Source organism: Pistacia vera, unplaced genomic scaffold (genome assembly GCF_008641045.1).
Source record: "Pistacia vera cultivar Batoury unplaced genomic scaffold, PisVer_v2 Contig50, whole genome shotgun sequence".
NCBI classification, from domain to species: Eukaryota; Viridiplantae; Streptophyta; class Magnoliopsida; order Sapindales; family Anacardiaceae; genus Pistacia; species Pistacia vera.
The window spans coordinates 345,848-363,216 of record NW_022196335.1 but is presented as its reverse complement, the minus strand read 5'-3'; the positions used below and the strand labels follow the sequence as shown (position 1 = coordinate 363,216).

General features: G+C 33.0%; 1 protein-coding gene and 1 long non-coding RNA gene across 2 annotated transcripts; both read left to right on the top strand.

The window, feature by feature from the left end:
* The first annotated feature begins 266 nt into the window (after window positions 1–266).
* On the top strand, window positions 267–735 carry LOC116105477. The gene is made up of 2 exons (XR_004124088.1): window positions 267–384; window positions 487–735. It is a non-coding gene; the product is annotated as an uncharacterized LOC116105477 (long non-coding RNA).
* Window positions 736–1,047: 312 nt separating this feature from the next.
* LOC116105491 (nuclear poly(A) polymerase 1) lies at window positions 1,048–7,098 on the top strand. The gene is made up of 12 exons (XM_031391907.1): window positions 1,048–1,118; window positions 1,210–1,287; window positions 1,487–1,594; window positions 2,969–3,031; window positions 3,129–3,290; window positions 3,453–3,566; window positions 3,669–3,731; window positions 3,828–4,157; window positions 4,622–4,786; window positions 4,880–5,830; window positions 6,523–6,596; window positions 6,851–7,098. The coding sequence occupies exons 5-12, from the start codon at window positions 3,156–3,158 to the stop codon at window positions 6,894–6,896; spliced, it is 1,878 nt and encodes a 625-aa protein (XP_031247767.1). The 5' UTR covers window positions 1,048–1,118; window positions 1,210–1,287; window positions 1,487–1,594; window positions 2,969–3,031; window positions 3,129–3,155; the 3' UTR covers window positions 6,897–7,098.
* Window positions 7,099–17,369: the final 10,271 nt, after the last annotated feature.

Below are 17,369 nucleotides of genomic sequence, written 5' to 3'. Positions count from 1 at the left end.
TTGTGGGTTTGGTTAATTAGTGATTGAGTGTGAAATATTATAATAAGTGCAGTGAAAAAGAAGAAGCCCTTGCCACATTCCATCTTTTGAGTGAATTACCAACTTTGTCCTTGCATTGGTATAATTGCCATTATCTTAAAATATTGGGGTTGACAGGGAAGTCTAAAGAATTTGAGGGCCACGTAAATTTCAACAATCCTGAAGGGGTAGGAATTTTAATCCCTCCAAACTTCTTCATTCTTCTCTTTATATCCACCGCCAGATCACTCACTCTCAAAAAAACCAACCTTTTCACCACCTCCACCCTGTTTGGAACAAAAGAAAATATTAGAAAAACAAAAGAAAATTAAACAAACGCGTCAAAAAAGACAAGCGAAACTCTCTGTAAGCATTCTTCTTCCTTATCTTTTCTTCGTTATTTATACTTTCTCTCTCTAATAAATTCCTTCGATTCTCCTTCTCTCTTTTGAAAGATATTTTTTTCAGGGTTTCGTTCAGAGAATCGAGGCTAATTCGATTAATCGCTCAGTTCGAAGAACAACCACACCGCCGACGAAGGTCCGCGGCTATTTCGACTTCTGATTGCGTTCTCTGTTTTGAATGGCTTTCATCGTTTAGCAAATTAGGTTTAGGGCTTTTTGGATTTTGATTAGAGGCCTTCAAATTGGTGTGCCGTTGTACTTTGTTCGATTATAGTCGTATTAGAATTAAGGGTTAGATAAATTTCCTTTTTTCTTTTGTTTAGTTATTATTATTATTATCATTATTATCATAGTTACTATTGCTGGTGCTTTTGTATTTTCCACCCAACACTGTACAATTAACGATTATTACCTTGTTACAACTCGATTCAGTGTGTTTCCGATTCGAATTTTATCTGGAAAAAAAGAAGAGAAGCAAAATACACGTATAAATGTTCTGGATAAAATTATGCTTAACCAACCCATTTGATTGAGAAAAAAAAAAATAAGAAGAGAGAGAAAAAGAAGAAAAAGAAAACTTGTGAAAAAACAATACTAATGGGCAGCAATAATGGACAACGATTGGGCATAACGGAGCCCATATCCTTGGGAGGGCCAACGGAGTTCGATGTGATCAAGACCCGCGAGCTTGAAAAGGTTTCAGTTATGAATTTGATTGGATTATTGTGATTTGTGGATATGATTAATTAGTTGAGGTTGTACTACTTTGTGGTTTTGTGTGTTTCAGTATTTGCAAGATGTCAATTTGTATGAGAGTCAAGAGGAGGCTGTTAGTAGAGAGGAAGTGCTTGGGAGACTAGACCAGGTTTAAATTCCTCTCTCAGCTCTCAATTCTACTTTATGTTTAACATAATGCACATTTGGTTGTATGATTATGTTGGTGAGTTTTCTACAGTAGGTATTAAAGTGATGAAAACAAATAGGAGATTTAAGGTTTTTATTTTGATGGAGGATGGTAGAGAATGTCTTTTTTTATTTTGACCTTTAATTTTGTTATCAAACAGATTGTGAAGACTTGGGTTAAGAAAATTAGCCGTGCGAAAGGGTTGAATGAGCAACTGGTGCTAGAAGCAAATGCCAAGATATTTACCTTTGGTTCTTATCGGCTCGGGGTATAATTATATTACTTTTATGCTATTCGTCTTTTCATTTGCTTATGTTTGTTCTTTGGAAGTGTTAAAAAAGAAAAGCATTATGAGTTACGTACTTATGTATTTGATTTTGAGCTATCAGAGTGTGTTATTGAATGTAAAAAAAGATTTATTGCATTATTGTGCATTTTGGATGTACAAACAGTTCCTATTACATTTTTGTTTGATCTGAGGTAGCATGGGTGTATTAATCTATTTTACATAGAGACTGGTAGTCTTGTTGGTTGGCACTTTTTCTAGGTTTTGAAATCAGCTGTTGAAAAGTGATGTGTTTAAAAGTATCACGTGATATGAAAGGTAACTGCTACTTCAAAGAAGTTATGAATGCTAAGAACTTCTTGTGGATGAGCAGCTTTTAAGATTTTCTTTTGTTAGCAATACTCTAATGGCCTGTTGTCTGAGAGTAAGTTCATCTTCACGATCTTAAATTATCAATAGGGTATGACTTCGATGCATATATGCTGAAGTTTTAGTGCGCTCATTACTATATCTATTGAGAGTGGGTTTTTTACACAAAAAGTTTAAAAAAACATTGTGAGTTATGTCTCACTCAGAGATTTTTTTTTGCTGCATAAATAGAGAGCAGTGTTTCTGCACTGATTACCAAGTATCTTATATTTATTTCTTTTTAATAATATGTGGATATTTACTGTAAGGCAACGTATTTGAATATCACATCGGTACTGTTTCCTAAGGGAAGCATAATTTTGACTTAGATGTATCTTCATAAGGATTCATCATCTCTTGGTTACCAAAGAATGGATATATATATATAGCTTTTGCTTGGACATATTGGAACATTGATCTTGTAGTTTCTTATGGTTACATTTTCAACATTATATTCTTTTTGGTGTTTATTACAATTTTTTTTTTTTGGTAGTAATATTGTATCACCTGTTTACTAGAGATTATTGTTCATATAGATGAATATTGATGGCTTTTGCTTGAATTTATTGAAAAATAATCATATGTAAGAGCTTTTGTAGTTACTTTCCTTTTTGTCTCTCATAACTATACCAATTTCTTGATTATCATGCTTTCAGTTTTTATGTTTTTATTTTTTGTGTTCTAATNTTTCTTATAGTTACATTTTCAACATTGTATTCTTTTTGGTGTTTATTACAATTTTTTTTTTGGTAGTAATATTGTATCACCTGTTTACTAGAGATTATTGTTCATATAGATGAATATTGATGGCTTTTGCTTGAATTTATTGAAAAATAATCATATGTAAGAGCTTTTGTAGTTACTTTCCTTTTTGTATCTTGTAACTATACCAATTTCTTGATTATCATGCTTTCAGTTTTTATGTTTTTATTTTTTGTGTTCCGATAGGTGCATGGTCCTGGAGCGGATATAGACACACTTTGTGTTGGACCTAGGCATGCAACAAGAGAGGTGTGATCGCTTCTCTTCTATTCAAGGTTCAACTAATTTACTCCCTTTATGTAGCATTTTTCATGAGCTAAAAAATACTTTTGGGAATGGATTGCAGGAAGACTTCTTTGGTGAGCTACATCAGATGCTTTCAGATATGCCTGAAGTAACAGAATTGCACCCTGTGCCTGATGCTCATGTCCCAGTGATGAGATTCAAATTTAGTGGTGTTTCTATAGATCTTCTTTATGCAAGACTCTCTCTTTGGGTCATTCCTGAGGTAAGAACTGGCTTACCAGAACACTGAGAAATATGCATAGATTTTTTCGAATTTTCATTTTCATACATTTGCTATTATGCTTCTATAGCTACATATATGTCCTTAAGTTTAAATGACAGTTTACTAGAAATTGATATTTTTAATATGTTAATTTTGACTCAGGACTTAGATATTTCTCAAGACTCAATACTACAGAATGCCGATGAACAGACAGTTCGTAGTCTCAATGGCTGCAGAGTTACTGACCAAATTCTGCGTTTGGTTCCTAATATTCAGGTCGTAACCGTAATTTTACAGATTTTATATGCTTATGAATTTCAGTTCTGATTTTAAAGTAGGATCTTGCCTGTGATTGTGGTGCTGCTTTTTGTGGTGCAGAATTTCCGGACAACATTGAGATGCATGAGATATTGGGCAAAGCGTCGTGGTGTCTATTCCAATGTATGTGGGGTTTCCTTATTTGAAAGATTTGATTAGAAATGATTACACTTGTTTGATGCTGTTTTCCTTTGGCCTCATTTCCGTTTTTATGAGCAGGTTGCAGGATTTCTTGGTGGTATAAATTGGGCATTGCTTGTGGCTCGTATATGTCAGCTATATCCTAATGCTCTGCCCAATATGTTGGTATCTCGGTTCTTCAGGGTTTATACCCAGTGGCGTTGGCCAAATCCAGTAATGCTCTGTGCTATAGAGGGAGGATCGCTTGGTCTTCAAGTTTGGGATCCTCGACGAAATCCAAAGGATAGGTACCATTTGATGCCTATAATTACCCCTGCTTATCCTTGTATGAACTCCAGCTACAATGTGTCAGCGAGCACTCTGCGAATTATGACGGATGAATTTCAGAGGGGGCATGAAATCTGTGAGGTATGATTTGTGGTAAATGCCACTATATCCTTATCTTTTTGTATTCTGGATTGCACATTTTCCAGTAGAGAACAATTCAACTGTTATATTTTCTATTGCATATGAAATCATAAATTTTTCTGTACAATATACTTTACATCATTACCAAATTGTTTTGTTGATTTGGGATTGTCAGAACCAAACTATCCATTTAGTTTCTGTATCAGGGACTTTTTCCAGGAGTGGGGTGGGATGGGGTGATGGAAGATGATTGATAAATGTTCTCTTGTTGGTGCAAGCCATCACATATGAATTTCATTTTGTGACTGGATTTTTTAAAAGTGAAAGTCCCCCATTTTGTCATCCTCTTTCTATCCCTTGTTGTTTTCATTGCATCCATGGATCAAGCATCTTGATGTCTTCTCAAGGCTCTTTACTTTTCCTCTGAATTTTTGTTCTAATTTGATGCTTGTTTGAGCTTGCAGGCTATGGAGAAAAGTGAAGTTGATTGGGATACCCTTTTTGAGTCTTACGCTTTTTTTGAAGCATACAAAAATTATCTACAGATAGATGTCTCTGCAGAAAATGCTGATGACTTGAGAAAGTGGAAAGGCTGGGTTGAGTCTCGCCTCCGTCAGCTCACATTGAAGGTTAAATTTAGACCTTGTACATTATTTTTTTTTTTTATCTCTTTTTCTTCAATAGATGGTGATCCTAACTTTTTCTGTTTATGTGAAATCCAGATTGAGAGGCATACTTACAATATGCTTCAATGCCACCCGCACCCAGGAGATTTTTCTGATAAGTCAAAACCTTTTCATTGCTCTTATTTCATGGGTTTGCAACGGAAACAAGGGGTTCCAGTTAATGAAGGCGAACAATTTGATATTAGGTTAACTGTGGAAGAGTTTAAGCACTCTGTCAACATGTACACATTGTGGAAACCTGGAATGGAGATCCGTGTAATCCATGTTAAACGTAGGAGTTTACCTAATTTTGTATTCCCTGGTGGTGTTCGACCTTCCCGTCCATCAAAAGGGACTTGGGAGAGTAGGAGGGTTTCAGAAAAGGTTCCAAACCATGCTAAATCAGACGGAGTAGATGATGGAAAGAAGAGAAAGCGGGTGGATGATACTGTAGATGGTGACTTGAGAACTAGTAAGTGCTTTGCTTGTCTGCCTTCAACTAGTGGGGAAGTTTGTGAGGGTAGCCCTCCTTTAAGTACCATGAGTTCATCTTCTTTAAATTTAAAGGTTGTTCATATGGAGGCAAATGGGTTTGAGGAATCAAGTAGAGAAATAGCCCAAAATAATTATTCTGAGGGCTTAAGGAATTTAGCAGAGGATTCTTCTCTGAATGGGGATGTAGGTGGATCGTTGACATGTGATTTCACCGATCCTTCCAGTAAAGCCTTATCAGCAGATACATCAAGCATGAAAGAGGCTGAGAAGCTTGCTATTGAGAAGATTATGTCTGGTCCTTATGTTGCTCATCAAGCTATTCCACAAGAATTTGATGAGCTTGAAGATGATCCCGAACTAAAAAATAAAGTCAAAGATATTGGGGTTAACACACAGGCCAGCTCTGTGGAGTCCTTGACAGTAAATGCAAGCGTAGCAGCAACAGTAACATCTATCAATGGAGGTGGTCCTTCCACTGCTTTATGCTCTAATGGGGGCTTGGAGGAGCTTGAGGTCTTATCTGCTAACCCTGTAAATATAATTGGTGGCTTCAAAGAATTAACATTTCTTGTTATTAGTCTGTTGGATTTTTCTTTTACATTTATTCTTGCATATGCCATAGGTGTTTGAATTAATCGACCTCTGGGTGCTTCTCTTGCTTTTCTCTGTCTATAAAGAAAATGAATTTGGCAAAAGAAGTTTCATGACATTAACATTGGATTTCTAGGAACAAAGTGAAATTTATTTGTTTTAATTTTTTTTATTTGCTATTTGAAAGGGTAAATTCTTCATGTGATATTGTGTATCATAACTGGTTACCAAATGGTTTTGTTTGATTGAGGTCGTTTTCTAACACCATGACGGAGGTGATAAATTGAAGGTTAGAGAAGAACATGGACAGCTTTTAGATGCTGTTGGCAGAGAAAGAAGACTTAACCATATGTTAGGAAAAGCATTGTCGATTAATCTTAAGTGCTCCAATGTCATTGAGATTGGAGTTCCAAAACCTTTAGTTAGTATAACTAGAAGAGACCTTATCAGTTAATCAAATTCCAAGTGACTTGTTTTCAATTATCTGGATATGAACATATTTAGAAACCTTGTGTGTTTTCTTTTCCTTCAAAATACCGTGTGAATATCTTAGCTTGGGCGACATTTTACTGCATGTGTACTTACTGTATTGTCCTTTGTTTTGTTCTGTAAAGCCTGCTGAACTTACGGTGCCACTCTCGAATGGGATTCATCCTGCACCTGTGCCACAGCGAAAGCCAGTAATCAGGTAATTACTGATTCAATTGATACTGAGTACGATGCGTCAAAATTACATATGTGCACTCAGTTAAGATTGTAGCCATTTTGATGCTTGAGAACAGATTCTTTTCCCTATATTGTGATACCATTCCCTCTATATTTTCTTCAATTTGTTTCAAGAAAATCAGAAATTCTCATTCCAAGTTGGGAGCCAATTTGCCATTATGTATGATATCCACTTGCTTCTTAATCAACTGAATATTTTCCCACTTTCCTTTCCAGGTTGAGCTTCACCTCCTTGAATAAAGTGGCTGGGAAAAGCACATGAAGGGATTTTAAGTATCAGCTGAAGCAAGGCTGGTGACGGTCTACTGTTCAAATCTTTGTGTATAATAAGAGCTTAAACATGAATTCTTTTTTTTTTTTTTTTCCCTACTTTTGTAATAATAAACTTATGTAGTTAATAAATCTTGAGTTAACATATCTTTTTCTTTTTTCTATTATGTACCTGTAATGTGTATTTTTATTTTTATTTTTTTTAAAAAAAGAGCTGTTTTGTTGTAAGTTGTAAGGCTGCAATCTACATTTATTCTTGTCTTATATATATCTTTAGATGAAAAACATATTAATAATAGATTAGTATGACAACTTATGTTTTGATTTTATAATCTCTGACCATAAACAAGTGACTTATTAATTTTTGTAAAAAAAATTTTTGTACGTCTAACATTGTTGTTAAAAAAATATATAAATAAAATTCTATTTAAGTAACAATTTATAAGTGATATGGGTCATTGTAAACCTGTTTAAATAGATGGGTTAAATGAATTGTGTTTTGTCAAATAATATGATACGATCTATTTAATCCATTTATACTCCAGCTCGCCTAATCAAAGATACACAATTATACTTAATTTTAAAAATAAAAATCATTAATTTATATAATAAATATATAATTATAGAGATTAATTCATAAACAAATCAAATAAACTTTTAATTATCGGTAAAAAACTAGAAACAACTTAACATTACATAATTTAGTCATAAATGGGTTTATGGATTCTATAAAATTCTGGATATGTTTACAATGAGTTAACATGACTATGACTAGTGTTTTGAAACCTGACCCGAGGTGTCACTCAGCTAACGGGCCAGATCCCGGGTTGACGGTTCGACTTGTCAAATCGACAATCTAATTGATAATCTAACAAGTTTGAAATCTAGCAAACACGTTCTTGATAAATACGTATCAGTCCCTATAGGTTTGTAAACACACCCCAATGATCTGATTGCACAGTTATCACATTCTACACTAGCTGTTGATATTAAAAAGAAAACAGAAATGTATAGGAAAACTGAGAATTATATTATTTAACATTGATTTTAAGCACATTACATCCTTGTTGAAAATTTTATTGACTAGCCATACTTGTATCATAGCATTTGTTTCAATCTTCAGAGGAAATACTTTCTGCCAAGAGGGTAGACATGTAGCAAATTCAGAAGAGCGAATTTACAAGCTTTTATGTTTTCTAGTTAGGGGCAATAATCCGAGTTTGACAAAATCCGAAGAATCTTTTCATTTTATCAGTAGGCAGTGGCAGCCATTGTTGTGGCGTTGCCCTTCATTAAGCGTTGTGGATGATGAACTTGTTTTTGTGCTAATCTTGGAAGTAATGCTTGGCATGGAAAACAGTTGAAGTGAACATCAAACATCTATATTACAAAAAAAAACTGTAATATAAATATATTTATCTTAAAAGTTAAAACTAAAATAAAAAAGTGAACATCAAACATCTATATTACAGTTTACTTGATTCATGTCGCTTTTATGCTAAATGAATAAACTGTAATATAGATAATATTTATTTAAAAATTATATATCATATTAAGTTGTAGGATATTTATGGGCCAGACACTGCTACAGGGCTGAATGTTTTCCCCAATGTGGTTTCGTTCTTTCCTTGGGTCAGGAATTGAACTTCAGTCCTAACAGTATGTTACTGAGTCTGAACTTTCTCCAGATATCAGGCTGGAGTTGAAGCAACATATTCGGTTCATCTCATTGTCATGCTACGAATCTAGACTTCATGGTTACTTACTCTTGAAATATTAATGCCAACTGAGCTTTCATCTTTCTTGTGTTGTTTATTCTTGAAAACAACATAATCTGGCTCACTTTTTTCCGCAATTGAGTGCTTCTGTCACATTTTGTTTTAGCGTCTACCAATCCACAATCCAATCAACTTTATCTTATCCATTGGTACTCTGCATTTCTTTCATTTTCATTTTCATTTTCATTTTCAGAAGGTGAAAAATGTTTTCAAGCAAAATAAAAAGCAATGTCATAGTCATCCATGGATCATCATTCATCAATAAGCTAGATGGCCCGAAATGAAAGAGAGATATATAGAGTTATTAATTAATGTCATCATTTCTACGTCAGTAATATATAATCTGTTTGAGTTTTTGTACCACAAGAATGCATATGCTTGAGAAATTGACAGATGGAGTTAACAATTTGACAGTTTGCAATGGATGAGGACAATCAATTTCATGTTCTTGTTTATCTATTAATTAAGTACTACTAATTACTATTATTGAAACCCTAAACATTTTCCCGAATTCGAGTCCCCACGACTGCTAATAGGGGTGACCATTGGAGCTCTTATCTGATCGATAGTTTTAAGATCCTGAGAAATTAATTAAGGTGTGTGCAACCTGACTCGGACACCTCCGATCGTATAAAAAAAAAAAAAAAAAAAAAAACTAAACCTATTAGAAGATGACATATACATGTGACTAATCAAACATCACCATTGTTGATAATTAATAGATAGATAGATAGATTCATGTAAGGCTGAAAGCTTGAAAATGACCCAAGAAATTATGTAACAGGTGGGAATACAATTAAAAGAGACTGATCGAGAAGTTGGGTAAATGAAAAGGATGATAGAAAATTATTATCTTCCTTGTATTAATATGCAAATTTAAAGGTATTAACACAAGTCTTATTAATTTTAAATGTTGTTAAAACTTGAAATTTTAGTCGCTGCAGCTTTAGTTGACCAGAAAAATAGAAAGACTGAGAAATGATTGTAGGCATGGAAATTTAAGTGTAGCAGTAGTGCTATATATAAAGTATATAGTATATACAGTTGACTTTGTGGTTAAATAATTTAAGCTTGGTGAGATCTTGTCAAATTCTAATGGATGATGAGTGCCCACAAATAATTGTCGTCCTTGATTAGCATTATGAATAATTGTCGACTTAAATTGTTGAATTTTTATTCACTTTTGTGTCTCTTAAATTGACTAAAACAAACTGATATGTTGACATTTGATTGACCAAATTCGAGTATATGCACCAGTTAAATTGGGCACCAAAAAAGTTGTGGTATGTGTCCAATTCTCCATCCATAATGGACTGAATTGAAAAAAAATACGCATTAAGTGGGCATGGTCTACATTACATGTCTTTGTGAATTGTATCAAGACATGTAATGGAGAAACATTACACTAACATATATTAAACATAAACACAATATAATTTGTAAGAAAGAACTTGGATTTATAACATATTATAAGTTTCACATATAGTGTGGAAGGGAAGCATAATTAAGTATATGATAAGAATAAATATATTTGTAGTAGTCCTTTTACAAACAAGAAGAATAAGTGAGATATTCTGTTTGTAGTAATAAAGCATGAATATGATTCCTTGTGGCAAGAGGAGCAATGGATTATAGTTGTTTGTCAGTTTGGCCACTCTTTCTACTTGAGTAGAGGATGGCCACAAAGAATGAGAGCCAGTAGCCACTAACCAAAAGATAGATAATTCCATGAGAATTCATATCTCTTTAGCAAGAATTGTCAATTTTTTGCTGATTTAATAATTGGGAAATTGACTAATTTATATACACTGTTTTCTTTCTTTATCTGATATATCATTTTGGATGATCGTTGATATGATTTTTAGATTAGATCAATGTATGAAAAGATATTTCTCAATTAGATGATCATATTCCCCACAAAGTAACACACTTATTTGTTTTCTTTTCATGATCATATTCCCCCACAAAGTACCACATTTTTGTTTTCTGTGATCGAAGGTGTTCGGATCAATTTGTGTATATCTTGATTAATCTCTAAGAACCTGGAAATTAATGACTAAGTATACCATCCAGTGGCAACTCTTATCTCTCAGAACCCTGAAACTAACGATCGAGTATTCCCTTCCGGTGGCCAACCCTATTAGCAATCGAAGTGACTCGAATTCAGGATTTCTTGAGTAATACAACCAAGAATTCTTGTTCAACCACTTCATCACCCAGAGGTGGTTAAAGTACTTGAGATAGAGGCTTTTTTTTTTTTTTTTTTTTTTTAAATGACATGCCCTATATTAATTAATTATATATAATAGGTATAAATTTGTTATACCCTTTATAGATCATAGCTAGACGTCAATACATGATAACATCGACCTTTTATATCTAGTTTCTAATGTTTTATGGATAGATGGTGATATGAATAATCTCGGAAGTCTTAAAATCATAAATAATTAACAGAATTCGTATAAATTGCTCTGTTATTTAATAATTCTTTTTATAAGACTTTGACCATGTCTAATATTATTATTTTTATTTGTTTTACCTTATTATATATACTTCTAGTAGATTTATCGATTACTTGTCCTTTGATGTAGTATGTATACAAATTCACATGTGGATTTTTAAATATAATGTTATAATTAATGTATTTGTAGTATTGATATGTCATCATCTCTTTGTTTTGTAATGAAAAATTATTAAATAAACCAACAAAGAATGCTATCAAATAAAGGATATTTATTTTACTTTCCAATTATTATTTACATTTTATATACATATAGTGATCATTCGCTTCATTTTTGCTCTTGTAAAAATTCTCACTACTTCAACTCCGCAGTAAGTTTAAGTTAAATTATCATTTCGGGTGTTGCTAAATGCTAATCATCAATCTCCTCTCTCTCTTTTACAATTTTTACTACATTTCCAATATCTTTACAAATTCAAGTGGTTAATGTAGTATGCTATATAACCACCGCTAGCTAGATGGTTGGGTGGGATGATAGAAATTCTTTGATGTATTACTTAAGAGATATAGAATTCGATTTTCATCGGTTGCTAATGGGAGTGGTCACTATAAGGTTTACCCGGTTATTAATTTCAGGGTCTTAGAGAATTAATTGAGATATACGCAAGCTGGTAGTATGAATATAACAAGTGCTAAACAAACTTCTGTCAATACCAATATTAAATTGCTTAAGAAATGAATGTGTATAAGTTCTAATAATGAATATGTCTTAATCAATGTAAATGTATTTTTTATTTACCCAACAAGTTAAATTTCATATTAGAGGCCTGGAATTCAGCGGAAGAAGAGAACTGCAAGGCAATAGTCTGGTGCTTTTGGAATTCAATATTATTAATTTGCCTATTCATAGAGATTAATTATTGGGAATTCACTTGTATTATGAAATTGAATAACATTAGTCTGAGTAAAATATAGATTAATTGTTCATTATTTCTCTAACTTAACATGAAGACCTTGTCGTATACATCATCTTTGCCATCTTTTTCAAAAAGTACTTATCAATATTAAAGGAGGTCACATGGATTTTGAAACATGTACAAGTCCATATATTGATATAGCATAATCCTCGTCAACAATCCATAAGAGACTAATTATATAAGTTTTAGAATTATTCGATGATGATGATAAACCCTCACTTGAGTGGACCCTTGTGTACCCTAAATGGCTAACTTAAAGTTTCCAAATTAGACGCCATACTAATTAAAGTTAAAACAGTAAAGGCTACAGCTTCTGGATTTGATTACGCTGACACAGTTGATTAGGTGAAAACTCACAAACTTCTTGTTCTGTTTCCAAAAGAAAATGGTGCTGCAAATTCTTCTGGTTTTCATCTCCTTCTTGTTAATTTGAACTATTGTAGATATTACCATTTGTGTTGTAAATTAAGCTCTTCAATTTAATTCATGAATTGGTTATACTATATTTTGTAGAACAAAACACAGACTCAGATGGAAATAAATAAAATTAATATAGCGGCAACTTGCAGTGCATAATTTATAAGGAATCTTGAAGAAGTATTGTGGGCTACTTTGGTCATGAGTTGGTTTGCCCATAAACACCATTATCCAAAATGGCTCCTGTCGATAAAGCAAAGTGGTACCTATCCATACCTCTTTTAGGAATCACTTTAATCGTAATAGTATCTGACACTCCTTTTGCATCGGAATGTTGTCAAAATTCTAGCCAACTCTTCATTTTAAAAGACGCACTTGGGTTTAAGTAATTAAAAGGGAGTATGAATTAATAAGTTTTCTTTGCAAAAAAAAAAACATCGACCCTTATCTTTAACTTATGTTAAGTGATGATTTAACATGATTCAACTTATTTCAAATGTTGTTAACTTAACAAAATCATCAGAAGAACTAGAAGCTAAAAGCAGCACTGAAGATACTCAGAAGTGACAAATTGTTGCAATTGAACATTGACAAATCAGATCAAAAAATCTTGATCTCCCTTGGCACTGGCTTTATTAATGTAAAACTCCAGTTTTGAACTAGAAAGAAACAAGCTGCAAATGAGAAAACTTCCAGATTGGCGGCATGGACATGGTTGCAGAGTAGCAGACTGCGGCTTCTGAGATCATTATCGTGAATCAGACCCCTATCTGGCTGCCGAATTCAGACTGCAAAACCATTTAAACAATAACAAAAATGAAATGGACAAAAAGAAAAAGAAAAAAAGAAAAACAGATTAATTACGCATATAGAGCTTGAAAAGACGAAAGTGTTTATCTTTTTGTAATGTGTGGAAATGTTGCAATCACTCTTCATAAAAGCACTTTGGCTCACTTCTCCTGGCCTACACTGCAAAATACATGAACATAGTTTGAGCATCGACTCAAAAAAATTTACACTTTGAAGACAAACCACATGATTTGCTCATATGAACAAAGTTTGAGCATCAATTGAACATATATGTACATATATTATCATGATCATAGAAACAAGTTAGGATTAAGAGAGGGAGAAGGGCTGAAGTGGATGACAGAAGCATAGAGAGCACAAAGGAGTGAGATGCAAACTCCATAGGCAAATCATCATCTGTGCTCTCTATCTTCTGTCAACAACATCACCAAAGCCTCCTCTAGCTACTACTTTACCTATTCTGCATAATTGAAGTATCATTAATAAGAAAAGAAAGTACTTTCTTTAAAAGGAAAGAGGGGTTTGAAGAGAGAAGGAAAAAAAAAAGAAAAAGAAAGAGAAGACTTGACGAGAGATGACCTATAAGAGTCTCCCAATACTCTCTATTTATAGAAAAAATAAACAGAAGCCCACTCTGAAACGAAAGGTGCTACACTGCCTGTCTCATGTACTCTCTCTACTTGTAACCGTTTCCCTCAAGATAAACAGTAAAAAAAAAAAAAGAAATCATTTCAATGGACCCACTTTCTCTCTCTTTTTATCTTCCTAACAAAACCCTAATTGTACTTTTATGTCAGCCCATGCATAAAGTAGGTTAAATTTAATCCTTTGAAAAGTTCAAACTGTAATATTCTTTTACAGTTACAGAGAGGGATATTCTAAGGAAGGGGGAAAGAAAATTGAATTACAGGGACGTTGAATGATTCAGAAATGATTTTACAGTGTGGAAATGTATCTATTTTAACGCAGAGTTTCATGTTGAATGATCCTGTAGCAGCTTTATTTGATATGGAATTCAGGCCATGTGCATTAGGATTTGTGCGATCCTTATGAGATATATTACTAGTCAACCCGCATGATATTGCAGTTAAAATTATTCTTGTAATCTGTTTTGATTCACATATTTTCAATTTGACTTGTCATTTTTGCTGTGTGAACCCACCCACTCACTTACGTACAAAACACAAACTTTGTGAATGTGATTAAGATAGGTTCTCTTCAGAAATTGAATTGCTGTGATTATGATCAGAAATTAGAATGATGTGATTACAAGTGTCAGCCTATGCTTAAACAGCTTTGAAAGTTTTTAAAGGACAAACATGAATCTACATCGAATCAGTTTTGCATGATGAGAAAGAACTAGGGAGATTGATTTATTATTTGAGTTCATTTATTCACATAAAACTCTTTCTAATTACAGTCCAACCAGATGATCCCACCATGCCTTTTTGGCAGTGATAAACACAAAAAAAAAAAAAACAGTGAGGTGTCAGAAGTTTGAGTGACTAGGGGCCAACAATTGAAAGAAAATTAAGTATGTGGTCCAATAAATTTTGGTGGATTAATTGCATGGACCTCTTAGAAGTCGTATGGTGCCCAGCAGAAATCATCTCTCTCTCTTTACAAATGGGACAGATTTAATGCATCGTAATTTATATATACGAGTTTTGATTAAATGTCATATTAATGCGTCACTTAATATAAATTTAATTTATGGATTCAATAACTATTGCCAATTGCAAGCATGTTCTGAATATTGGCTTCTCTTGTCAATTCTTTTTAGTTTTATTCTTGCTTACGTTTTCCTAAGTGGGATATTAATGCGTTAATTACAACATAATGTTACTAATGAGAGTAAACACAGCATCTAGAATCCATCTTTTACTGTAACTAGTTGAATGTTTTCCCACTGTTGTGTTAGTGTTAATCTAACTCATTAGTGTTTTCATTGTTGGTGTTTTCTCTTTCTAAATTTCAATCTTTCCACCGTCCATCGGAATCTGCAGCGAATTTAAAATCTTTGGATTTGGAATGACATAACTTGAAGAAAAAAAAAAAATCCAATTTTCATCTTTGAATGACATATCTTAAAAAGCCAAAATTCATCTTTAAATGGCATACACAAGTTGAAGTGTACTGGAGAATAAGAATGTTGTGTAATGAGAAATAGATCAATTAACTTTTAGTCATATCATATCATGGTTGTAAGATAAAATATGGAGACTAGCATTATTGGATTCCTCAGCATCACCCAAGCATATCTGATAAACAATATCTATCTTCAGTAACAGTTTACAACAATGTCTTGAAGCTGGGTTTTATTTAGGAGTTCAAATATTATAAGAAGTAACAGTTTAAAAGTAGATTAGATTTAAACATACTGATATTTAAGATAAAAAAATTATGTTAATATAATAGGAGTTATAACGTCATAATAGATGGAATCTTACATCCAGGTGTCGATTTCAAAGTTTCATGAGTCACTTCATTGGTATCTCGATGTAATGTGCTTCCATACTACTGTATTCCCAGCCACAAAGAGAAAGCTATGAATTTGAAGTGTTACTTTAATTTAGAAGAAAAAGATTATCATTATTAAGATTAAAGTCCCACATAGCAAGTTGCCGAGAAGCATGGAGAAAGAAGTAAAGATTCAAAGCATCCCTCAACACAAATTTCTTATCTTCAAAATGCTTATGCTTTAGTCCTCACACCTGTCACTCACAAAATACTAAAGCAAACCAAGTTAACAACATCCCCCAATTTGGGCGGTGTGTTTCTATTCTTCTTCTCCACATTTTCTTCTTCCAATTAAATTTGACATTTCTACAGGTGTCAGAACCCTATTCTTCCTTCCTCACTGGTTACAAGCTCCACTTCTTTCTTTATAATTCACCAAAAATAGACAGAAACCCTTTTCTTAAAGATATGATTCCAGGGAAGATTGATAAAAAAATTATTGAATTTTTGATAAATATTTATTGTTAATATAATAAGCAAAGGTTGAAGTAATTGCAGATATGAGAAAGAAATATTAAAAAAGAGTTGTTTTGGGACCAAGACTGCCGTTTTGGGGAATGGAATACTTTTGAAGTTTGTGGTTTCCCTTTTTGGATTGGGATATTCAGATGCTTATAATAAAGGGACAAAGTGATTGATTGATGGGATATATTGATGATCAAAAGATTGGGCGGAACATGGCTGCGTGGCATCTAGTTTATCTAATCTCTTTCAAACTTTGACTGATCGTATAATACTGTTTTTGAGTTTGAATGTTCATATTCATTCTTCACGCGCGTCGAATTCACGCCTCAATCACACGGCATAGAACCTTATATTAGTTAAGAGGGCATCTTCTCCCATCACCATCACCATCACCATCACCATCGACCTTCCTTCTCTCTTTCATCTCCTTCTCCAAGTTTTTTTTTTTTTTTCTTTTTTTGGCTGGCAGTTATTGCTCGGTATCAACTGATGAATTCAATTTATTAGAACAATCTAACCCCCTTCAAGTATCGGTTGGACAATTTATTGCTTTATTTAATGTGAACCACATCAAATTGATTGTTGGTCCCATATATTTGCAAGCATATATATATACATATAATGTTACACATTAAATTTAATATATGATGCTAGAAGCATCCGTAGGTTAAGAGTTTGATATGATCAAAGATTCATTGTTTCATTAAAGATATACCAAGAGAGGGTCTTAATTTGTTAGAAAGTATAGGAAATATTTAGTGGGTTGGTGTTATTGAAGAGATAAATTTGCATTAATGATCATTTAATATCAACAAGTCAAGGTCAAATTCAGCATTCTATATGGCAGTTTAATTAATTTATTGACTATGTAAAGTGGCATTCCGAATATATATATATATATAGAACCAAATAACAAAAGTAATAAATATTCCAATTTTATCATGGGTGGAGATGTACCTTGCTACCACCAAAAAAAAAAAAAAAAAAAACCCACGTTCTAAAAGTATAAAAAAAATATATATATAATTCCTTCCTCA

Bases quoted from the DNA above. Each gene is read 5' to 3' on its own strand.
- LOC116105491 (XM_031391907.1), top strand. From the start codon at position 3,156: ATGCTTTCAGATATGCCTGAAGTAACAGAATTGCACCCTGTGCCTGAT. The intron at 3,567-3,668 runs GTCGTAACCGTA...TTTGTGGTGCAG, and splicing joins GTTTGGTTCCTAATATTCAG to AATTTCCGGACAACATTGAG. The intron at 3,732-3,827 runs GTATGTGGGGTT...TTTTATGAGCAG, and splicing joins GTCGTGGTGTCTATTCCAAT to GTTGCAGGATTTCTTGGTGG.